The sequence below is a fragment of the Pipistrellus kuhlii genome, unplaced genomic scaffold (assembly GCF_014108245.1).
Source record: "Pipistrellus kuhlii isolate mPipKuh1 unplaced genomic scaffold, mPipKuh1.p scaffold_m20_p_4, whole genome shotgun sequence".
In the NCBI taxonomy this organism is placed as follows: Eukaryota; Metazoa; Chordata; class Mammalia; order Chiroptera; family Vespertilionidae; genus Pipistrellus; species Pipistrellus kuhlii.
Genome location: NW_023425540.1, coordinates 29,592,041 through 29,616,122, shown reverse-complemented (window position 1 = coordinate 29,616,122; position 24,082 = coordinate 29,592,041). Strand labels below are relative to the sequence as shown.

At 44.0% G+C, this 24,082-nt stretch overlaps 1 protein-coding gene across 5 annotated transcripts in view; it reads right to left on the bottom strand.

Moving 5' to 3' along the window:
• LOC118703145 (regulator of G protein signaling 7 binding protein) overlaps nucleotides 1-19,744 on the bottom strand; it is a 95,648-nt gene extending 75,904 nt beyond the window's left edge. Inside the window, exons 1-3 of one of the 5 annotated variants that reach the window (XM_045571492.1) lie at nucleotides 19,655-19,744; nucleotides 18,700-19,277; nucleotides 17,608-17,774 (exon numbers count right to left, since the gene is read on the bottom strand). In XM_045571492.1, coding sequence (XP_045427448.1) covers nucleotides 17,608-17,774; nucleotides 18,700-18,867 — 335 coding nt within the window. In that variant the 5' untranslated portion in view covers nucleotides 18,868-19,277; nucleotides 19,655-19,744. Of the gene's footprint in view, nucleotides 1-7,728; nucleotides 8,212-17,607; nucleotides 17,775-17,969; nucleotides 18,056-18,699; nucleotides 19,603-19,654 lie in introns of those variants that run through there. The other 4 variants (XM_045571493.1, XM_036409811.2, XM_036409807.2 and 1 more) reach the window with 4 other exon arrangements.
• Between the last annotated feature and the right edge of the window lie 4,338 nt (nucleotides 19,745-24,082).

The following is a 24,082-nucleotide window of genomic DNA, read 5'->3' as shown; positions in this document are numbered from 1 at the left end:
TGATGTTTGCTTTAATGCTTTACATAAACTGCATCTCATCATTTAATTCTCACAGCAGCCCAGTGAGGTTAACACTATTTTATCTTCACTTTTCAGGAGTGGAAATGAAGCTTGCTGGGATGAGAACTCTCTGAGGTCCCACATTCGGTAAGTAGCTAAGTTATTCCTTTCAGGGGCATGCACAAAGGAACCAAAATTTGTTCCTAAATGTGTGCCTAAAATTTAGGAACAAATTTTTGGAAAGATTGGAAAGATTCTTTCCAAAATCGGGACTTTTTTAAAACACCACGGGACGCGGGAAAAATTGTTAGAAATCAGGACTGTCCAGCCAAAAGCGGGACTATCTGGTCACCTTAGCCTAAATGTGTGCTGCCTCTCATTTTATCTTCATAACCACCAACACACCAGGCAAAAATATGACAGAATGCTCTGGGGAAGAAAAACAGATCAAACGCCTTCTCTCCTGGCTCTCTGTCCTCCTGACCTTCTCACTTCTGTTTCCTGTCTAATTATTCTCACCAGTGAAATGGGGCAGCCCCACCAGGACCCAGAACAAATATTGCAGCAGAAATGCTTTCATATATATATTTTAGAACAGTGCTTCCAAATCAGGAAGATGAACAAGTCTAAGGGTAGCATATTTTGCAGGTAACCTAGAGGGAAAGCAAAGCACCAGGTTTTTGCAAAAAAAGGAATAGAAGACCTAGAACCCTACATAAAGAAGTATAATTATATTTGAGATTTTCTAGATAGTCAAGGCTTGACATGTGAGTAGATTTCCCCCCCTTAATATTTAGTACAGATTATTTAGTAGTACTGAGAATATAGAAAACAGATATGTAAAAAGAAAAAAATGAGTGTCACTTATTCAGAAAGGAAAAACTTAAGATTTTGATGTACGTTCTTGCAATTATATCACTATTATATAATTTTCATTTTGCTTTAAAAATGGAGTCATACTGTAAAGTGTTTTATAATCTGCTGTTTTCACTTAATGTCATTTTAAATGTGTGCCTCGTATGCTAACACCCGGGAATATTGTAATCTGTTTAACCCCATTTGGATAAATAGAACATCTCTTATTTTTCACTGTTGCAAGTGAAGCTGTCCTGTAAATGCACAGTTGCAGCTTACAGAAAACTTAGAAATAATGTGAAAGCTACAGCTCAGAGTAGTGAAGAGAACTGATCAAAATGACCCAGCTGAAAGCCTGGCTAAAACTTTAACCTGATTATCCATGTGGGCCTCTTCCTTCTGCACCAGAGGTCCTCAGCCCTTACTGCAGAGTCTTAACTCACTGACCGAGACTTTTAAAAAAATCATGTCTAGGCCTCAGCACAGACATTCTGATCTGATGGATCTGGGTGGAGCTGAGTATCAGCATGTCCCAAAGCTACCCCAGGGGTTCAGATGTGACCTGGGTTAGGATCACCGCTCTGCACCGTGGGCTTCTGGAACCGAGACCACACAGAGAGGTCTCCTAGGATCCCACTAGCACCACTTCTATGAGTTAATCGAGCCATCCGACAATTACTCTTTCCGGTGCTAACAGCATCCATGCTACCCTGGTGACTTCTTAGCCAGTTTCCATGGGGTATTTTATCTTGAAAGTTGAAATAAAAGTGCTTATTTGACTGTAACCGTCAGGCTGAGAGTTCCGAATGTTTGCTTTAGAGCTGGCCCCGGGAAAGAGACGGGACAGATGAGGTGCTACAGCTTGAGCCCCTCAAGCTACACAGCCCTTCAGCATGAGCCCTCAGCTCCCAGCCCTGAGCCCCCACCTGCTTGGTGGTAGCCAGCCTCCCCAGGCATGGCCAAGAACCCTGGGGCTGTCTTGATGCCATATACTGGTAGGTATCTAAGCAGTCCCTTACTGGCTCACTGCCACAATAAGCTGGCCTGAGCCACAGAGGTGCCAGTCAGACTAGAATTTGGCCATGCTGTCATTTCCCCTTCCTGGTACAGTGGAGCTGGAAATTGTACCCTGAGGCTGGGAACACGGAGCCTACCCACCACTTCTCCAGGTCAGAGACTTGAGAATTAGAAAAAGACAGCTTGCTCTGTCTTCCATTTATTTAGAGAAGCAACTGGAAGCAAAGTTAATTGGACTGCAAAGCTCTAGCAGTGAGGGATTCAGTTTTCAGTTCATGCACACAGGTTCCATCCCAGGGCCTGGGCTGGGAAGAGTTTAGGGGCCTTGCTATACCCAGAACACCAGTCCCATAAAGACATTATATGATAGCAAAGTGCTGATTCCTTCTTCCTTCTGGTGTATTTGCTCCTGGGAACTCCCTGTTGACCCTCCTGTAATCTGGAGCCTCAGGTCTGCACCAGAACATGCACTGATAGTAAGGAGGGAGTACAAGCAGAGGAGAGATACTGTCCATTCACAGGGGAGAGAAGAATCTGCATGCTGTCTGCTCTGGTTATATAGAAATTCCTTAAAGGCAAATGACAGAGGATGGGGGAATGATCCCTGCAGTGCAGTGGACAGGGTTGGCTGTGGCCTGGAACCAGGAGACCTAGCTTCTTGTTCCACCTTATCCCTTTCAGGCTATGTGGCCAAAACGAAGATACTTCCCCTCTCAGGACTTGTTTCCTCATATATAACACAAGGGAAATAATTCCCAGCTCATAATGGTATAGAAAGGACATGATATTTGTGGAAGTACTTTGCATCCTGTAAAGCACTAGTTATCCATAGTGACAGTGTGTTCTATTTATTGAGTTAAGGGTAGCATACCTCTAGGAGGTCTCTAAAGCTCTGGGAAGTCAAGGAATTATATATAACACCCCCATTAGCACTAAAGCTGTAGACCCAAGGAACCCTTGCCATGGTCTTCATGAGGTCACCTGGGAAGGCATATGGGTCCCAGTAGCTATTGTTCCAATTGTTGGAGGGAGGGAGGGGAAGGCAGGGGGAAGAGCAAGAGAAAAATGGATGATCCATTGGGCTACACTGAATCTTGAGTTTGGATTAGGGACACACCGAATACTGGGAAGAAATTTCTTGCTTTAGTTTTAATTCCAGAAATGTTTAATATATTCATAAGGCTCATTAAATATCTTTGCCTTAATTCACTGACAATTCAAGGCCAGAATATATTTGCCCTCTTTCTGTATTTGGTAGGTGTTTTCCTTTTTTAAAATGAGTGACAGGTGATGACAAATGTTAACACTCTCTGTGCCATTCTGAAGGCAACAAAGAAGTTAAGAAAATAATACAGGTCTAAGTTACTAATACAAACAGAAAAGATGAGACATCCTGGCATTTCTCTTATTGTTCACATCTAACAATCTGCAAGCAACCAGCACAAGCAAGCAGACAATTGATTATTAAAGAGGTGGACACTGATGGTTGGGGTCCCCTTGTGGTAGGCAAATATTTTCTATCAGTCAAATTTAAAAAATTGTGATACTTCACACACAAGAATGAATTAATGGATTCCTTTAAAGAAAGAAAAACAAAAAAATATGGCACATTTGGCCGGCATTTCCAGCTGGAAGTCAGCAACCCGGGTGGCAGCTGCCTGCTTCGTATCTGCAGGTGTGTGGTCTCCAGCTCACCACAATCCCACCTGGACCTCTTCGCTTTTTTGACATCAGCTACCTGGCCCTCCTGTGGACCTGAACTTGGAGACCTTGAATTACATACTGTCTCCAGCCACAAACCCATGGCTTCATTCTCCTTTATTTCTCCTTCAACTGATTCCTTTATCTTTTGTCAGTACGGACTCCTTAATCAGCAGTTTCCAAAGAACAAATTAGTTCCTCCTTCCCCAATTTTTTTCCTTTCCAGCTGATTCATCCTCCTTTCCTGCCTCTTTCCCCCTCACATCCCACAGAATTGCCTTCTCAGAAGTTGGAGAATGCCTTTGAAATATTGAAATATGAAGCACGATTTTCCCAGAATGAATACAGATGATATTTCTTTTGCAAAGATTACACCTAAATAGATATCTGAACTCATTTCACATTTCCACGTCAGAGCTACTGGTGCCTGTACAATAATAACCTAATACTAAATTTTAGAGAGATAATTTGAAGCCACACTCAGTCTAAACAGATGTGGTCACTTAAAATGTATTTCATCCTCCAAAATATTTGGGTGCAGGTGAGGGGGGAATGGTTTATTCTTTAATTCTAAGACAAAGAGGCATTCCCCTGGTGATGGAATGTTATTAAAAGATGAAAAATCAGAAATTATCTGTTTCTTGATACTGCAAAAGGGAAAAACAAAACACCTTTATATAATTCTTCAGCTCAGTGAGTAGATGGCAAGAATGGAAATAAGAATTCTAAGCCAAATTGGACTGCTTCAAAATTAGTCCCACTAAAGGGAATAAGAGTCTAAAACTATGAGCCCGAAGCTCTAACAAGCCATAATTTTGGCCAAAGACTGAAAATCCCAGGAGGGGGACAATTTAGATGATTCCTGCTATGATTTCAAACTCCATTTGCTGAGGAACAGGAGTTCCTATGGATTTACTGACAAGGGGTTTGGGTATCTGAACAAAGGGTGTTTTGAGATTGGTCTGGGAATCTCTTCCCAGTCTTATTTCCTCTGAAGCTTTCTTTTCACCCAGCCTCAGCATAGCTTTCTTGAATGTCCCCATCTCCCCAGTGGGAAGCTGTCTCTCCTTTGAGCCCCTCCAACACTTAGTACCTTTCCTCACCCTTCCCTCCATTTCTTTTTTCACCCCAGTACTCACTGGTGTCCTGGAGTGGCCCTCAGAGGCCAGTGGCCCTGTGGTAATGGTGTGTCCCACTCCTCAAATGTCATCTCCTGGGGAGAAGCAAGTTGGGTTTTGAAACCCAGAATTCAGTCTACCTAGACCTGAGCCCATGTCTGACCCAACGTGGTCAGTTCTAGTCCTGGCTCAGACAAACAAACGAGGAGGCGGTGTTAAGGATGGAGCGTTTTGAGTAGACCTACAGAGGAAGAAAGTCTGAAAGTTTTGGGGCCCAGAGAGAAGTACTTGAGGTCTCAGGAATGCAGAGCCAGGATCAGTTCACATTCTCTAGGGCAGCTTCAGTGGGGCCATCATTGTGTTAGTTTCCTTTCTTTCCTTACTGGCTGAGGAGACTTAAAACCTTCAAATCAGCTGCTGGCTAAGGAGACTCTTGACCTGCAGTATGTCCAGAAGAGGAGAGACTCTGAGTGTAAATAACAGCCTGTGGCAGTGGAAAGGAAGGAAAGCATGCTGGCCAATCCTGGGGCCCCTCCAAGAAGGAAAGGGGCTCATTGGGAAAGCATCATCCCACTGGATTCTAAGTAAATATTTCATTTACTCGTGGAATAATATGTTCAAAGGATACAGCACATGAGTTGCTTCTCCATGCATTTGAACTCCTATTTTGAGATCCTTGGCTCAAGACAGATAAATAGTGTCCCCTGAGGTTTACTCATTGTAGGAGGCCCAGGGCCACACAAATATAAGAGAAAGGACACTGCTACTTGCTCTTCAGAGCCCAGTCTAAGCAACAGCATGCCCTTTATGAAGTGTCTTTCCCAGCTAAGGGGAGCTAATGGCTGCCTCCTCTATGCCTCTACACTATCATCTGTGTATCTCTATAACCACACGGACCAACTGTTTTTGCAATGATTTATTTATAGGCCTAACCTTACAGAGATTTCTAGGTGATATGGCTCCTAAGGGCAGGGGCTGTGTCTTATTCATCTTTATACTTCCAAAGCCTAGCACACAGTCTGGCCCATAACAGGTGGTTCATTGTACATATTCACTCAATGAATATATGAGTGAGCAAACAAACTGACACAGAGATGGGCAGAAAGGAGAGGTAGGTGCGGAGGGATCTCCTTGCACTCCTTTCTCTCCATTCCAGCACCCTTTTCCTCACTTCTTCCATCCAAGCACCCTCCCCTGCCTGTCTCCCCAGGCTTGTGAAGGGTGCCTCAGGAAGCATGGCTTTGGCTTACAGATGGAAGTATTTTTGTTCTCCCTACACAGCAAATTTAAAGAGAGATGCATGTAAATCAGACCATATAACCCGTAGCCAGGAGAGCCACATGACAGTCCTGGCTCACTAGATGTTTATGGAAATAATGCCTTCTGAGAAAGCCCTTTAAAAGGGGGCACACTTAATTGGCTGCATCTTTGCCTTTTGCTCTCTGTCTTTCCTACTTGTCTGGAACATGGACACGATTCCTCGGGGCCTTGAGGAAAAGGCATGAAGCACCATAAACATCTCAGTCCTGATATCCTTGAATCACGAACCAGTGCTTGCTGTCCGCTACACTGGGCTTTTGAATATGTGAGAAAAATAAACCCTTGTGTGGTTAATTAAGTCACCAAAATCTGGCCTGTGTTACTAGCAGATGAAGATAATTCCAAACTGGTGACCCTGTCTTTCTCTTTTACTCAGACATGCCAGGGTGGATTCATCTTAGGACCTTTACACCTGCTAGTTCTTCTGCCTGAAATGCTTCCCTCTCAGATCATCACATGCCGGATCCCTTCTCTAAGTCAGATACCACTTTCTCAGAGGGGCCTTTCAGAACAGTCTATCTGAAAATAACTTTCTGCCCTGCATCCATAATTCTTTAATAATACCATCCTATTTTTAATTGTCTTCACTGCATTTATCACTATTTGAAATAGTCTCCCTTTGGCTTGTTTCTGTTTGTTTTAGTTCAGTGGTTACAAGTTCAGTGGTCGGCAAACTCATTAGTCAACAGAGCCAAATATCAACAGTACAATGATTGAAATTTCTTTTGAGAGCCACATTTTTAAAACTTTTCCTAGACTTGCCTAGGCCATGGTATTTTGTGGAAGAGCCACACTCAAGGGGCCAAAGAGCCACAAGTGGCTCAAAGCTGCAGTTTGCCAACCACGGTCTTAGTCCACTTGAGCATTACAACAAAATACCATGAACTGGGTGGCTTGTAAATTATAGAAATGGATTGCTCACAGTCCAGAGTCTGGGCAATGTAAGATCAGGCACCAGCATGCTTGTGTTTGGTAAGGATCCTCTTTGTGGATCATAGGTTGTGCCTTCTTGCTGCTTGACATGGCGGAGGGGGCCAGAGAGCCCTCTGGAGCCTCTTTTCCCCCCCACTTCTGGGGGGGAAAAGTGCGTCTTATGGTCCGAAAAATACGGTATATAAGGACATTAATTGCATTCATGAGGGCTCCACCCTCAGGGTTTAAGCACTTCCCAAAGGCTACACCTCCTAATATTATCTTATTGGGCATTAGGATTTCTACATATAAACTTGGTGGGGACACAAATATTCAGAAAATAGCAATTTTCAATCCTCCTACATCATCAATGCAGGAGCCTTGCCTATTCTGTTCAGAACTGTGGTATCGCTAGCAGCCACAAGAGCGTGAGGCCTAGGATGAGTGTTCTGCGAACAGGTTCCCAGAAAAGGAGGTGACTCCCAGAGTTGGAAATGAATACATTTCCCCACAGAAATACTGTCCTCGATGTTGAGTGGGTTTATAATTTATGGAATTATGGGTTAGAGAGTCCCTGCCAATCTCAGGTAGATTTTCTAAAATTGATTTCTTGAGTGCCACTCCTTATATCCTTGCAGGTCCTCTCCCATTTCACATCCTGCCTTGTGAAAATTATATTCCAGCCCTTTCAACGGCATCTTCCCCAACTCCCTGCTCTCCCACAGGGTTTTTTAAACCACTTATCATTTTCACAAGTCCATTTAAAAGCAGTACAATCTTATCCCATTTGAGACCCTGCTCTCTGTTACGGTTTTCTATGTGGGGAGCATGGTGGACTATGAGACGGCAAGTACGACCTTGATATTAAGGAGAGTAAATTATTGCTTTGAATAGCTAAAGAGTATGCCTTTCCAGAGAGAAGCCATAGATGTAGACTAACAGGGTAGGGCCATTCTGTTACACACACTCGAGGAATAAAAAGCAGACAGTTTGAGTAAGGAAAGGATTTTCAAGTTCAATGGTAAAAGTTAAGTCCAGGAATACAGGTTGGGGGCTGTGTTCGTGGTCTCTCAGTACCCATCCTCTCCCTTTTCCTTTGGCAATGACAAAGAATGTGTTTCCCAGTTTCCCTGTGGTTAGGGGCGCCCTGCCACACAGCTTGGGAGGAAGGTTTGCTTGGGACTGCATCAAGAGGGCTGACCTCGCTGGGAAGTGGGCCTTTGCCCTTCCCTTTCCTTCTAGTCTGGAACTTGGGCTGGTGGATGGGGCTCCTGTAGCATCTTGTATCCTAATGTGAGGTGGATGGGGAAAAACCAAGAATGGGCCACCGGAAGAGGATAGACAACGTCTGCATTCCTATTCCAGGGCAGCTCTTCTGTGAGAGAATAAACCCTGGTGCCCCTAAGCAATTGCTCTTTTGAAATTTTAGTTAAATGGAGCCCAATATAATCCATTTTAATGAAGATGCTCACTTGGGGAGCTTTAAAAATACCCCGATACCCAGGCTGCATCCCAGATCATTTAAATCAGAAACTCTAGGGATGGAGTTCAGGCATCAGCAATTATTTAAAGCTTCCCAAGGGACTCCAATGTGCGGCTCAGGCTGAGAACCACTGCTTCAGGCCAACAGGCCTCATATTGAGCATGTTCAGGCATCTCCTGGGGGATGGAGTGTCGCTTGTTAAAAATTTGGATTTCCAGGCCTCCCTCCTCAGAGATTTCATTTCTTTGTCTGAGGGTGCCCCAGGTGATTCTGAGACAAGCAACCAGGGATCACACTTGAAGAAACATTGCTTTAGACAATGGGAATCTTTGGAAGTTTTAAAGCAAATAAGTGATGAGATTAGAGGAGAATTTTAGGCTTAGCTCGATCTAGTGAGTCAATGGAAAAGAAGAGGTGAGAGAATGACACTAAAGAGACCAGCTGGGAGGCACTACAATAGTTGATGGCCTGAGGGGGCAGGATTCTGAACTGGGAGAGTGACCAGAGAAATGGGAATAAAGGAGAGAGACAATAGACACCGAAAAAGATAAAACACTACAGGGCTTTGTAACTGACAGAGTGGGTGGAGGGGGACTTAAGAATGTGCTAGGGCAGTGGTTGGCAAACTCGGTAGTCAACAGAGCCAAATATCAACAGTACAACGATTGAAATTTCTTTTGAGAGCCACATTTTTTAAACTTAAACTTCTTCTAACGCCACTTCTTCAAAATAGACTCACCCAGGCAGTGGTATTTTGTGGAAGAGCCACACTCAAGGGGCCAAAGAGCCGCAGGGGCTCATAAGCCACAGTTTGCCGACCATGGTGCTAGGGGGTTGACTTCTGGTTAATATATTTCCCTCCTTCACTCCAACTCAAACTAGTTTACTATATATCTACAGCGGCAAATATTAAGCTGTACATGTTAAGTCTATGTCAAAGGCACAGTTTTGCTAACCTGATGGTGCCTAGAGTTTCCCATTAGATGGAAAGCCTTTATTTGCTAAATCAGCTCTTCTACTTAAAGGCTCAGACACTTTATCCTAACAAGAGTCTACTCACAAATTTTAGTATTTGTTCACATATATATGCATTTAGACAAGCAATTAAATATTTCTCATGAGTTGTTGTTTTTTTGTGTGTTTTTATTTTAAGTCATGTTTATAGAGCAAAGGAAATAAATGGACTGACTGGGGGTACAGTTACCGCTCTGGAGCTATGATTTATAAGGCTATCTTTTTGGATGAGGCACAACTACATATTTAAGGGCTAAAAGTTTAAAGAATGGATTGAAAAGGTAATCTCAGTGGAAAATTGTTATTTAATTATTCAATATAAAACCACCCAGCAGCTGAGACCAGTTTGGCTCAGTGGATAGAGTGTCGGCTTGGGGACTGAAGGGTCCCGGGTTCGATTCCGGTCAAGGGCATGTACCTTGGTTGCAGGCACATCCCCAGTAGGGGGTGCGCAAGAGGCAGCTGATCGATGATTCTCTCTCATCAATGTTTCTGGCTCGCTATCTCTCTCTCTCTTCCTCTCTGTATAAAAATCAATAAGAATATTTTAAAAAATTAAAAACAAACAAACAACAACAACAACAACAACAAAAAAAAAACCACCGAGCAGACAGAGGTGAGGGAGATATTTTGTCAGATAACTTCAATTAGACATAATTACTTTATGAGTAATTCTGTAGTATATACACTGTCCCCTCTCCCCCTACCCCCATTCACTGTAATAATGAGCTCCCATGCCTTAGGAATCCATCTGAGGTGAGCTCCTCAAGCCCTCCATTATTTAAAAATGAACATATGACATTATAGTTACAAACCAGAAAGAAACAGTCAAATGCAATAGAAATGTCATCGACTGTAAGTGAATCTAACTTCTCAGTTCTTACTAAAGTCTATGTCTAAGGCACAGTTTCTTTGAAGAATAGATTTTAAAATACTAAGTCCCCTGAATGAACAAGCAAGACACATGCATCCTCACCAAGCTTGCCACCCAGGTGCCAATGCGAATGAGCACAGCCTTGCTCTCCTGGACTTCACAGGATAAATAACAAAGTCACACATTTTCCTAAAGTTTGGTTTACAATCTAATTTTCCCTCTAATTGGAAATCTATCCAGAAGGCTCTAGCAAGGTGAATGCCGTTAGATTATTCAAACATGAAAAGGCTAAACTTCAACAAGCAACGGGAGAGCGCTGGTCTGGATTCCATGTCACATTTAGTTTCGTTGCTAATAATAGCACTCTGCTTCAACCTGGTGCGAGTCCGTGTGAGTCTGTGCTTTGCCACTCACTCCAGAGTACGCTTAGGGTCCTTATGTAGAGGTATCAGCACCCCCAGGTGACCATGACCTGCTCAGTTCTCCCACAAACTTCACCTGCTATCAGGTGCCTCTCACTCCCCACACCTTCTCTTCTGTGGCAGGATCTTGGTTCCCCCTTCAGATACCAGTAATTACATCGGTGAGAGCAAAGTGCTAACCATGGTGGGGATTTAGTACCTTGGTGAGCACACCTATTTCACACAGAAAGCCTTCTATTACAGGGTCACGATTCCCAACCCTGATATGAGGTATGGTCTTGCAAACAAGAAAACACTGGGCACTGGGAAGTTTTTGTGTGCAAGTGTTGAGAGAGTATGTAGACAGTTCTGGGCAAAACTCCATCCCCATTGGGCAACACAGGCTAAAGGGTGCATTCTCTGAGATGAATTTGCTACGGGGTTGAATTATGTCTGCCTTCCCTGCCCTGAATTCATAGTTAAAATCCTAACCTCCAGTACCTCATACTGTGATCTTATTTGGAAATAGGTCATTATAGGTATAAGCATTGGGTCCTGCTAGAGTAGGGTTGGCCTCTAATCTAATATAACTGGTGTCCATATAAAGAGAGAAAATTTGGACACACACACAGGAGAGGAACAGATACTTCCTCCCAGCCCTCCGAAGGAGCCAGCCCTGCCCACACCTTGGTCTCAGACCTTTAGTTTCCAGAACTTAGAGATCAGACATTTCTATTTGGAAAGCCCAGTTTGTTATACTCTGTACTTACAGCTCTGACAAACCAATACAGAATTGCCTCCTGGCATTATGGCTGACGAACAGCATATTCTGTTGGTGCAGGTATAACTCACCTCACGCTATTTGATCAAGGAGAGTTAAAAATTTGAAAGCAAAGACACCTGTAAGAGGAAGGGAAGCTTAAGGACAGAGAGGGTGAGTTGGCATGCCTGCCAACCAGGCCTCTGTCACTAACGCCCAAGGCCGCCTCCAGCATGTGGGGCAAAGAAAGCTGAGCGAGCTGCCTCCATGGCACTGAGCACCTCTGCGTATTCCACCAGCCCACACCCCTGCCACCGTTTCAGCCCGTGTTGAAAGGGAGCATTACTGGCCAGAGCTCTATTCTCCTTCTCCCACCTCCTAATTTCCCAGGAAACAGAATAGGGAATGGACAATACCCAGCTAGAAGTGGGCCTGGAAAAAGTAGACAAGAAAAAGTCCAGTCGGAATCCAATAAAACTAAAACAGACCCACTCCTTTAAATAGAACAGAAGAAAGAACAAGAAGAGAGATGTTGAAAAGTAGGGGAACAGCCAAAACCGGTTTGGCTCAGTGGTAGAGCGTCGGCCTGCAGCCTGCAGACTGAAAGGTCCCAGGTTCAATTCCGGTCAAGGGCATGTACCTTGGTTGCAGGCACATCTCCAGTAGAGGGAGTGCAAGAGGCAGCTGATGGATGATTCTCTCTCATCGATGTTTCTAACTCTCTATCCCTCTCTCTTCCTCTCTGTAAAGACTCAACAAAATATATTTAAAAAAAAAAAAAAAAAAAAGGTAGGGGAACATAGGCATGACCGGCCAGGAAAATAATTGCTGGCGGGAAAAACCTGAAATGTGTGGGCCTGGGTCTCTAGGTTATTCATAATATTGTTCCAGAAAGCCATTAGGAAATTAAGATTCTTTCTGTGATCATACTATGTTCACAGCTTGACAAATTATTTCTGGCATTCAGTCTTCAAACTTCCTCCACAGTGCTTGTGTTTTCATAGCTCTGTTCTGTAAACAAACGTGATTCTACATGAATTAACTCAGAATGCTGGAGCCACAAGACTCACAAGTCATTCAAGTTCAACCCTCTCTCTGAGATGTACAGAGCGAAACAGACTTGTCCAGTGTCATGCAGCCGTACTAGAGGGAGGGGAATAGGTTTTATAAATATTATATGATTTATGAAGAATTTAGGCCAATTTATACAAAGAAAATATTTCTAAACTTAAGTACTTTTGAACCCTCACCTCACATCTCCGTACTGTTTTTTAGATTTTAAAGAAGAGGCCTTTTGATAACCGTCTGAAAAATATCAACCTGGAAAATTTGTCAGAAGATAATGTAAGAAACTAAGGTAAGCAAAAATTTATCCCAGCCAAAGTATTTATTTGAAAAATATTTGATGGATAAATATACTTTTATATAAGTGTATCCTGACCACTTGAATTTTAAATCTTATTCATAATTACACTGACAATAATAGCATTTACTGTCTAAGTGCTTGATGAATGTTTAATTTAATTCTCATAATACCATACACTTTGGTCCCATTACTTATTAACCCCATTTTGCTGACTAGAAAACTGAGGCAAGGAGAGACAATATCTTTGTCCACGATCACACTATTTATAAATGGTACAGCCGAAATGTGAACACGGGCAGTTTAGCTCTGAAGTCTATGTACTTAACCAATGTACCCGGCTACCCATTACCACCCTATGTATAATAGCAACTTGCATATCAGTAGGTATATATCCCTAATTTTAACCAGTATACAATGTACTGCCTCTCACATCATCATACTTAAATTTCACTTTTCAATCTCATCAGCAGACACAAGCAGAAGGCAGTGGAGAAAGTGCAGTGCAGGAAAAGGAATCCAAACCACCAGCTCACCAGCCATAGCACAAGCTCTTGGGCTTGCTGGAGGATTTGGCTCCTCCGGGTCACTCCTGGCTTGTGTGCTGTGCTCTTCTCCCTTCCTTCTCAGGAAGTGATGTGGTTGATGAAACAGCCACTAGAGCAGGGAGGGACAGCCTGGGTCCCAGTCTCAGAGCAGCCTGGGACTGGCAGAGTGCCATGGACAGGCTGGGCACCACATACCGGCTCCCTTAATCCTCTCAACCGCATGAGTGAGCATGGCACCTGGTTTATAGGCGAGCGAAGTGAGATTTAGAGTTAAGGATAATTCCATCAAGGCCACAAAAGATAGGATGTTGCCCAGGTCTGCCTGACTGCAAAATCCTCAGCTTTACTTGGCCATGTTGCCTCTGAAGTCACTTCAATCCTCTAAATCTGACTCCTCAAATATAAAACAAGGTAATGGTGCTAAATTAGTTCTCTCTGTGCCATGGAGCCCTAAGGATTGTTTGAAGGTGTCTCAGAAGTCATTTGGGGGAGAAAGTCCAAGGAGAGAGGGCCAAGACAGCCACATATACACATAGGTGCGTGCGTGTGCACACACACACACACACACACACACAGACACACACACGCACATGCACTCACACTCACACAGCAGTGCAACATCACTTTGGCCTTATAATTCTGGTTTTCCACATGACAGTTGAAGGGGAGATTCTGCTGCTAAAAGAGTATAGGATCATTTTTGCCAGTTAATTGTTAAGGACCCTCATTTTAATACTTAGGAGAGGATCAGCTTTGCAAAGGTACAATAACTGCAATAAATCAAGCCAGTCAGAGGAGACTTCTGATTCACCTGGCTGGCTCAGTCCAGAAAACGTCAGATGCCTTTGAAAGAAAAGGCTGTACCCAAATTTCTGCTGATCTAGACACAATCTGAGAAAGTATTTCAATTGTGTGTGTTTCAGTGGTCTTCATACCCATGTCAGTTAGTGAATAACATGGTCTGGGTTTTCTTCTTTCATTCTCACCAGTTCTGGAGGCTTTCAATTGGTCAGGAATAAGAGGGATGCAGCAATTGTAGCTTGTTTAATTTGAATGCATTGCTTTTATCTCTCTTTACTTATCTTGCTTCATGCTTTTTTTTTTTTTTTTTTTTTAACCCTGTCCTCCTTCAATCTTGTCTCTATCCTCTGGTCCCAAACCAGGTGATAGACAGGAAGAGAGTGGTCTTTGTTGGTAAGAAATGAGTGAATTCATCTACTCCTTTCCCTCACTTGTAATCCTACACAGAGCAAACACTGGTGCTTAGCTTTTAGCTCTCAGGCTGGCATCTTGATGAATGCACGGAAAGCCAATTTTTCCTTTCCCTCATCCCTTATAGCTCATATACCTTTCACTAAAAGCTGCATATGTAGCGAAGAATAAAGCCGAGGAAAGGCAAGCATTAATTATGATGATGGTGATCACATCTTAAAAAAAAAAAATACACACATATTGAGGTATACTTTACATACCTTAACATTCATGCATTTAAGCATACAACTTAGTGATTTTTAGTAAATACACAGTTGCATAATCATGACCATAATTCCATTTTGGAACATTTTCATCCCCAAAAAAATCCCTCAGGCTCATTTGCAGTCACTCCCTGTTCCCACCCCCAGCCTTAGACAGCCACTAATCTGTTTCTGACAGATTTGCTTTCCCTGAGTGCCTCATATAAATGGAACCATATAATATGTGGTATTTTGCGTCTGGCTTCTTTCATTTAGCATACTTTTCTTTATGAGGTTCATCCATATATTAGCATGTCTCAGTGCTTCGTTCCTTTTTACACACCACTTTTTTGAACAGCAGCATTATGTAGAGGAAAGATTGTGGATTTCAGAAGCATGCCAATGTAGGGCTGGAGCGAAGGTGTGCCACTTCTTAGGCATGTGACCATTAGGCAAGTTCCGTAACCTCTCTGAGACCCATTTGTAGGATAAAGGTAATAATCGCTCCTTCAAAGCACTATTCCATGAGTTAGCTGGGGTGTGCTGGCAAATAATGAGCTCTCAAAAAGTCCAGACTTCCTCTCTACAATTACCCCAAACCCTTGCTTTCCTTATCCAACCTGCTTCATAAAACGAATATAAACGAATCCTATAGCCTCCCTCTAGCCTTCCAATCACATTTGAAATGAGAGCCCACATAACTAGCAGCATGAGGAATGGAATTCGCTCAGGGAATTGCATCCTTCATTAAAGGAGCCCAGATGGTGAGGAGCTACAGGGATTTCCTTCAATTAGATTGCTGTCATTTTTTAAAAGAAGGTTAAACTGTATTTAATTATTATTTTAAGGAGGAAAACATTTCACATTTTTTAGTATATCTTATAGAGAAGGCCTGACCTTGGCAAGGCTCTAAGACAACATATTTTCCCACTAATTCTTATAAAACTGCCCCTGAAACATCAACCCTCAGATAATATGTAAGCAAGGAGCAAAGGGCTACAAACCTGAGTAAATAAAATCAATCTCAAATCCTCAAAACTTAACTTTTAGCCGTTAGTTTCAGGATTTTCCTTTTCTAAACCTTAGAATAACCTGAATTTCACATATAACAAAATAAACTAAATGGAACCAGTCCACCTTCTCAGAGGAGAACATGTTTATCAATTTGAGTTCCAACATAAAGGAATCCTGATATAACTCCATGGTACACTCTTGGTCAAAAAGTTTACAAAGATGCTACTCCTTAGCCCTGAGTATAAAATGATCTGTTCTAAACCTGTTTTTACTTCTGACTCATTATTTCTCTATCATTTTTAATCCACCACTATTCCCCTTGGTGTTTCTGATGGTTTCTCCCTCCATTCTTATCTGGTATGTATCACAGTTGCATTTCTTTCCCCAATTTCTGAAACAATTTCCTCCCACCTTCTCGATTCACTCCCAGCTTCACTTCCTGCTAAGGACAGTATAACAGTTAAAACAGAAAAAGGAGAAGGCTTCTCTATACTTCTACTGAATAAAATAGGTTTGTAACATTTTATTTCTCTCAATTCAAGGAGATTGGTATACTCTATTATTCACATAATAGATTTTCTATCTATTTTCATCATAGAAAATGCTTCTTCTCAAATATATCAAATATAAACTAGTAATTGAGAGAGGCAGCATATGGCTTTCTAATCTTTATATCCCAATAATAGTCACTATGCACAATATTGGCATTAAAAGTGGCAAAGAATGATTTCTTCCAAACAGGTAAATTAGATATAATTCCTATAAGTGATCATTCTGCAAAATTATCAAGTGATCTAACTTGCATGTGTATTCTGACATAGTCACATCCACACAAATAAACAGGTGAAAGGCTATATCCAAACTGAACCAAACAATATATTTGTAAAAAAAATTCCTGTTTCCTTCCTACATGTACTTATGTGGAACAGGAGCTGTTAATAAACTCTATGACTATTTGCCCCATATTGAGAGAACAGGAAGAAGTGGATAGAGTCCCAAAAGAGTTTTTACTCACTATATTATCATCTAAAATAAGCATGGGAATCCATAAATGTGATACAGATACATAAAAATAATTGGGAGGGGGCATGAGCAACTTAGGTTTGGTTAGATTTGTGAGTTTTCCCAATCTTTAAAAAGTTTTCTTATGTTAAAACTTCCCTTTCAGTATGACAACCATAATTAATAACATTGTATTGCATATTTGAAAGTTATTAAGAGAGTAAATCTTAAACGTTCTTATCACAAGAAAAAAAATTAACTTTGTATGGTGACAGTGTTAAAGTCGACTTATTGTAGTAATGATTTCACAATGTATACTAATATCAAATCATTACATAATATAATTCTATATGTCAATTATAATGCCACCATAGGCAAAACCAATTACCTTTCCTTTTGTATACTACAGTGAAGAGAGTCAATTAGATCTAAGACTTTATTTTAGGGATCTTATTTTAAACGGCATCATAGGAATTTATGTCATGGTATAAATAGTTTAGTGAATCTGGGACTTAGCAAAGATTTCATCTATTGCACAGGCCTTTTTGCGCAGATGTTTAGCAACAGATGACAAATAATCTTGAAGCATAATGATTATACTTCCTTTGCTTATGATTTGGCCTATAGTTTGTTTAGAGAATCCCGATCTCTGGGGGATTGGCGAAAACCCCAAATTTGCAGAGTTCATCTCTGAGTCCCTGGCCACCGTAAATATGTCAATGTGCATGCATCCTCTACATGAATTACCACAGAATGCCAAGAGGCTCCTACCCTGAGATGGCAGCAAGTTTTTGGTGCGCCTGTCGGGCCATCTCACAGCCTTTGGTTCTTGTCTTGTGCATTTCCGCCCGGAGTGAGGGGCAGCTGACCGACACGTCCCCGATGGAAATGACCAGCTCTCGGTACAGGGCCACTTGCGTGTTGAACTCTTGGACAAGCTGGAAAAGAAGTGAGTTTCTTTCAAGAAACACTTAACCGAAAATGTCCTATTTTGGGTGTACATAAACAGGGGTTTCACTGACCCTTGAGCCCCTTCCCCCCCCCCCCCCCCCCCCCCCCCACACACACACACGGCCCAATCTCTGTTTTAAAAGCCCACAAATTATTTAAAGATGAAAACACAAAGATGGTACATTCTCTTTCTCCTGGGCAAGTGTTTATTTTTCATGCGGGAGTCCGGTTGTGGAGGCTCTATTTCCAGACTCCTGGCCCCCACCCATTCAGTCCCAGCTTCTGAACGTAGCCTCTCTGAGCACTCCCATTGCCACTCCCAGGCTGTTAGCAATGCTGGGAACTCTCCTCCAGAATGCTCCGTGGATTGCAGCAAGGAGATGAATTTGAAGTTGACAAAGGCCAAAGGGAGGTTATAATAGGCAAACCATTCGCCTCCTGCGGGACCCCTGAGCTGCTCAGGCTCCAGAGCCTGATGGGAAGATGGGGCACAGCCTTCGAGGGGAGATGGGAACCTTGGTCCCCTCCAGGCCCTTCCGCAAGGCCCGTGCTCTCACTCGGGTTGGGTTTGCTGGCTTCTCCCCACCAAGCGGCACCTCCACCGCCCCGTCCTTCCCCTCCCTGGTGAGCAAGCCCCTTAACAGCGTCTTCCACTCCCACCCCTCTCGGAGGGGCAGAGGCATGCCCCTGGCACTTCTTGGCGGGGCCATCACCACCTGGGTGTCACCCCGAATCTAGGGGACTTACAGATTTAAAAATAGTGCCTGTGCACGTGATCGGCATGGAGGCCCGAGGGTGGGGGAGTGGCTGGTACTCAAGCAAACGATTACCATACACATACACGATTTCTTCTCAAAAAAAAAAAAAAAAAAAAAAAAAAAAAAAAAAAAAAGCGCAGCCCTTTCCACCTACCATCTTGCAGTCGTCCAGGGTTCGGTGGGTTTTGCTGGCGCTCTCGGAGCCGCTGCCCCTGCGCTCCCACTCCCCGCCGGGCAGCGGGGGCTTGCTGATCTGGAAGATCGAGGAGCGGGTGGCGGACCGGCCGGGGCGCTTCTTGCGCCCATTCGGTGCAGAACTCATGCATACACATCCACCGAGCCCAGCCCTGGTGCAGTGCGCCCCGCGCGGGCGGCCCGGTCCTCGCCCTGCGCCCGCCGAGCAGCCGGGGCGGGAGCGGAGGGCGCTCACAGGGCTGGGGCTGCGGGCTGCGCGGGTGGGTAACCTTCAGCCTGAAGGAGAGCCGGGGGAGCGCCGGCTGCGCCCTGCAGCATCGCTTCCACCAGCGGCGAGCGAGGGAGAGGCTCCTCCGTCAAGTTCGGCTCAGCAGCAGCATCGCCGGCCCCGTCCCGGCCGCTGGGCGCTGGCGCAGGCTCGCACCGCCTTCCCCTCCTCGGCATAGACTGCAGGGCTGGGCGGGAAGGAACGCGCCTCCTCCGGGCGGTTCTGAGTTTCCATTCAGATGCCGGAGCAGCAGCTTTTCAAAGCTTGTGCTGCAAGGTGGGGAGGTTGGAGGGGGGGGGGTGGGGAGGAGGGAGGGAGCGAAGGGGGGTGTCACAGCTCTGGCTTCAGTGTCTTCCTTCCCGCAGAGAAGCTGGGTTCCTCTTTCCCCTCCTTCCCCCCTGTTGCTAGGCCTGGAAGGACTGGCAGTCCCCGAAGCAGGAGATTGGCTCCAATCGGCCGGCCTGATCCCCTGTCTCCACCAGCTCCTCTGGATGAGGATCCCAGAGGAATCCGTGGCGGGACTGGCTGGTGGACGCAGGGAATGGGCCCGCTGACGTCCCTGTGGGTCCCGCACGTTGATAGGGCCGGGATGCTAATGTGATCCGTCCACACAGCCCACTTCCCCCTCCACAGGGTAGGCACTTACCAATCAAATCCCCGGGAACATCAATTGCGATATTACTTCATCGGCTCTATTATTAGAAACGAAACGTGTCATCAGAGTGGAGCACGTTGTCACATGCTGGGACCTAAACAGGGATTTCAAATCAACTGGTGTGGGCTGGAGGCCTTCCCCATCTGAGGCTGCCTTGGGGCCAAAGATTGCCAAAGCCCAAACCTATTAGAGAGGGAGGGGGGTTTTTACCTCCAAAGGAAGATGTCTGGACAACCCAAGAGGAAAGCGTTGTTTCTCTGAGTTCTAGTGAGGTGGAGTTTTTGCTTTTCCTCCGAGGAGGGGGTCAGAAGCCAGCAGGGCAGAATGCACTGTGGCCATCCGTCACATGGTCCGCATTCCATCCCCTTTCAATTATTATAGTAAAATTTGGTTTTGCATTCCAGAGTCTCCAGATCCCCAGCTCTGAGAGTTTGCCAATAGAAACTTGAGCAAACAGGCCTCGCTGGCCAATCGGGAGGACCCTCTTCTACTTTATGGGACATCAGTGACCCAGGGGCATATGGAGTTGGCCAAAAAAAGTGGAGAGGCTGAAACCGGTTTGGCTCAGTGAATAGAGAGTTGGCCTGCGGACTGAAAGGTCACAGGTTCGATTCCGGTCAAGGGCATGTACCTTGGTTGCGGGCACATCTCCAGTAGGGGGTGTGCAGGAGGCAGCTGATCTATGTTTCTCTCTCATCGATGTTTCTTACTCTATCCCTCTCTCTTCTTCTCTGTGAAAAATCAATAAAGTATTTTTTTTTTTTTAAAAAGTGGAGAGGATGCCTGTGTGAGAGAGGGTGGGAGTGAGTTTCTGGACCATTTAAGTTCATCCTTACCACACGTGCAGCCTAAGGTTCTTCAGGAAGAAGAGGGGACGTGGGCATTCAGTGCCAGTGTTCTGAGAATGCTGATTACTGTGAATGGTTTATTGGGAGGGGACAGATAAAGAGGTCTGCCACAGGGGAACTAATTGTGTGTAGAAAAGCCTAATGAAGAACTAGCTAATCAGGGCTCCTGGTCAGTCTCATCTCATAGGGTGTTGGGAGCCATCAGAGTTGAGACCAGCAACTCCGTCTTAAGGAAATAGAATTATAATAAGTTCCTTCTAGCAGAAGTTATGCGGTGCCCTGAGGGTTTGGCCAGAAGATAAGATTAACCTGCCACTTAGCATCTTTGCAACTTCCCCTTCCTGATCCTCCCCCATAGCTAGCCCAGCCTTGGAATGTTACACCCTGGCAGTTAGCCAATCCTGTGTTGCCAGATACCTTACCACCTTGTCACTCAGTGCCTAAACCAATTATACACTGCCAAAGACCCCTCTGCATAGGCAACCCTGCCCCCCTTTGTTTCTGCTGTATATATACAGCCATTTCAAAAAATAAAGTTCAAGGCTTAATCAGAACTTTGTCTTGCCTCCATTTCTTCACATCTCCTGTCCTCTATCATTCCCTTCTAGGTGCCTCCTCGCCCCCACGTTGATCTCCCACTGGTCAGGACAATAGGGCAGTGGTTCTCACCCTTTCTAATGCCATGACCCTTTAATACAGTTCCTCGTGTTGTGGTGACCCCAACCATAAAATTATTTTTGTTGCTACTTCATAACTGTAATTTTGCTACTGGTAATGAATCATAATGTAAATATCTGTGTTTTCTGATGGTCTTAGGTTCTACAGTTGGGACTCACATGTTGAGAAGTGCTAGCAGGGTCACCTGAGACCATCGGAAAACACAAGATATTTACATTACGATTCAAAACATAGCAAAATTACAGTTATGAAGTAGCAACAAAAATAATTTTATGGTTGGGGGTCACCACAACATGAGGAACTGTATTAAAGGGCTGCGGCATTAGAAAGGTTGAGAACCACTGTCATAGGGGGATATGGAGAGTACACAGATAGGGAGAGCCAGATGTAGCAAGGAAGCTAGCACACGAAGGAGGTGCTAGAATTTGTGTGTGTGGTGTTTTGTTTGTTTTTTACAAGCCTCGTAAACATAACGGGGGTGGCGTGGTATAATAAGAAAAAATACTTGGTCTTTGTCCCCAGTTCTTGACACAGAGCTCCTAAAACCTTTGGACGTTCATGAGTGACCAGGGTGGTAAGCCTCTGGTCGCCAGAAAGACCAAGCCTTGTTTTGAGGTCTAGAACTTTCAGCTCAACCCTCAAACTTCTGGGAAGGATGGAAAGGCTAGAGATTGATTTAATCATGAAAAGCCATGATGAAATATTCATAAAACCTAATTGATGGGGTGTGAGGAGCTTCTGGGTTGAACACATGGAGTTGCTGGGTGCTTGCCCAGACAGGGCATGGAAACTTTGTCTCCCTTCCCATACCTTGCCCTAGGCATCTCTTCCATTTGGGTTTTTCCTGAGTTGTATTCTTTATAAAAATAGGCAAAGAAAGCACTTTCCCAAGTTCTATGAGTCATTCTAGCAAATTATCAATTATGAGGAGGGTATGTGGGAATCCCTGAATTTGCAGCCAAGTTTGATACACGAGTGGGTAACCTGCGGACTTGATACTTGCAATTGGTCTGTGAAGTAAAGACATTCTTGTGGGACTGAACCCTTAAACTGTGGAGCCTGGAGAGTTGGTGTTTGAATTGAATTGAATTGTAGGGCACCTAGTCAGTTTTGGAAAATTGTAAGTAGTGTTGGAAAAGATGCCACATGTTTGCTTGGGAGGGAAAAAACCTAATAGGTAGAACTCTGACGGGTTCTCAGATGTTTTTGTACATTACTTCACAAAAGATCCAGTCAATGTTCCCTAACACAGAGTGGGGAGGAATGGTATCATCCCCTACCCCAGACCTTGGTGTGCTGCTGCCTCCCAGCTGTTTAGATGGACCAGGATGAAGGGCTCTTCAGCTGGCCGAATCTCCCCAAATATGGGAAGATAAAATAGGTTAACTCTTAGTCAACTCTCCATTCCTCTTTTCCTTGGTCTCAATTTTGTCTCTACTTCCTGTGTGTATAGAGGAGAGGTTGAGGAACACATTAGGTGATTTGGTGGGATTTTCTGGGGCTTACTAAGTGGTTGAGACGCTAAGGAGGAAGGTATAGGGGGGCTAACAAGCTTTAAGGAAGAAGGGATAATAATCATTTGTAAATTATTTAAGTCCTGTGACATAAACCCTTTTTGTTACTACTAACTGCCCCCCCCACACACACACACACACACAAAGTAAAGCCCAGTCTGCTCAACCCAAGGTTGGTGACACTTCAGTTAGTTAAAGGAAAAGGTTGTATTTTTCTGGGTGTAGACATAGGGTAGAGAAAACAGAACACTGGAGGTCAGGCTTCTAGACCTCTTGTGCCATCACTCTGTTATTTCATCCCCTTTCCTGCAGGGAAATAGTGACTGTCACCAGATTTGAGAATCTCTAAGCTACCCAATAGTAGGTTTCTACTCCAGCTACAACCATCTGGTTTCTACACCGCTCCCCCCCCCCCCCCCCCCCCGCCCCTTCTGCCTAGAGACTGTTTCTTTCTTACAGGAGGTGGAGGGAGGAGATAAATGGGTCAAACAGGATGTCATATCTGAAGGACTACAGATTTGGAAACCTGCAGGGGATTAAGCAGAAACTGTCAATTGTAGGTGCCCACCTTGCCTTCCCCAATACACAGCCCAAGCCATTTTCTTGAGAAGATAGAAAAATAGCATCCATCCCAGAGCTGTCTCTCTCAGGGACAAATGCTGTAATCAGAATAGCAGCAGGCAAGCTTGGTTCCCTCACCTTCCCCCACATTCAAAACAGCATGAATTTACATTCCTAGTGCTGTCTGACTGCCAAATAGAAGGGTAAATGCAGTTAATTCCAACAAGGGCGTGTTTTCTGGTTACTCAGACCCAATTTTGGCACAACCCCACAGGGGTCCTCTATAGACCTATGGCTTTGGCCCGAGTCACCTCCTAGATTCACTCCAATATAAGTTCCACCTGACGGTTCATGCTTTCTCTACGCCAATTTTAGAGACTTCATTTTGATTTGGAATTTTACCAAAATGAATACTAGAGTAGAGTGAATGTTAGCAAGTTGGTAGGTTTCTTCAACTTGGTTTTGTAAGAAATCACAGTAGGACTAGAGATGCACATCTCTGACTAGACTGGCCTCTCGTAAAAGGAGCTACTGCCCTGTTTCCCCGAAAATAAGACAGTGTCTTATATTAATTTTTGCTCCCAAAGATGCGCTAGGTCTTATTTTCGGAGGATGTCTTATTTTTCCATGAAGAAGAATACGTTACACATTTATTGTTAAATGAAAATAAAGGAAATTTATTACTTGTATACGGTATGGTAGTTGTCAACACAAACCCGACAAACTGTGAATCCTACAGTATCAAGAATTTACTCATTTATTCAATGACAATCATGTCATCATCTTCTCTGGAACATCATCATAACAATCCAATTCCT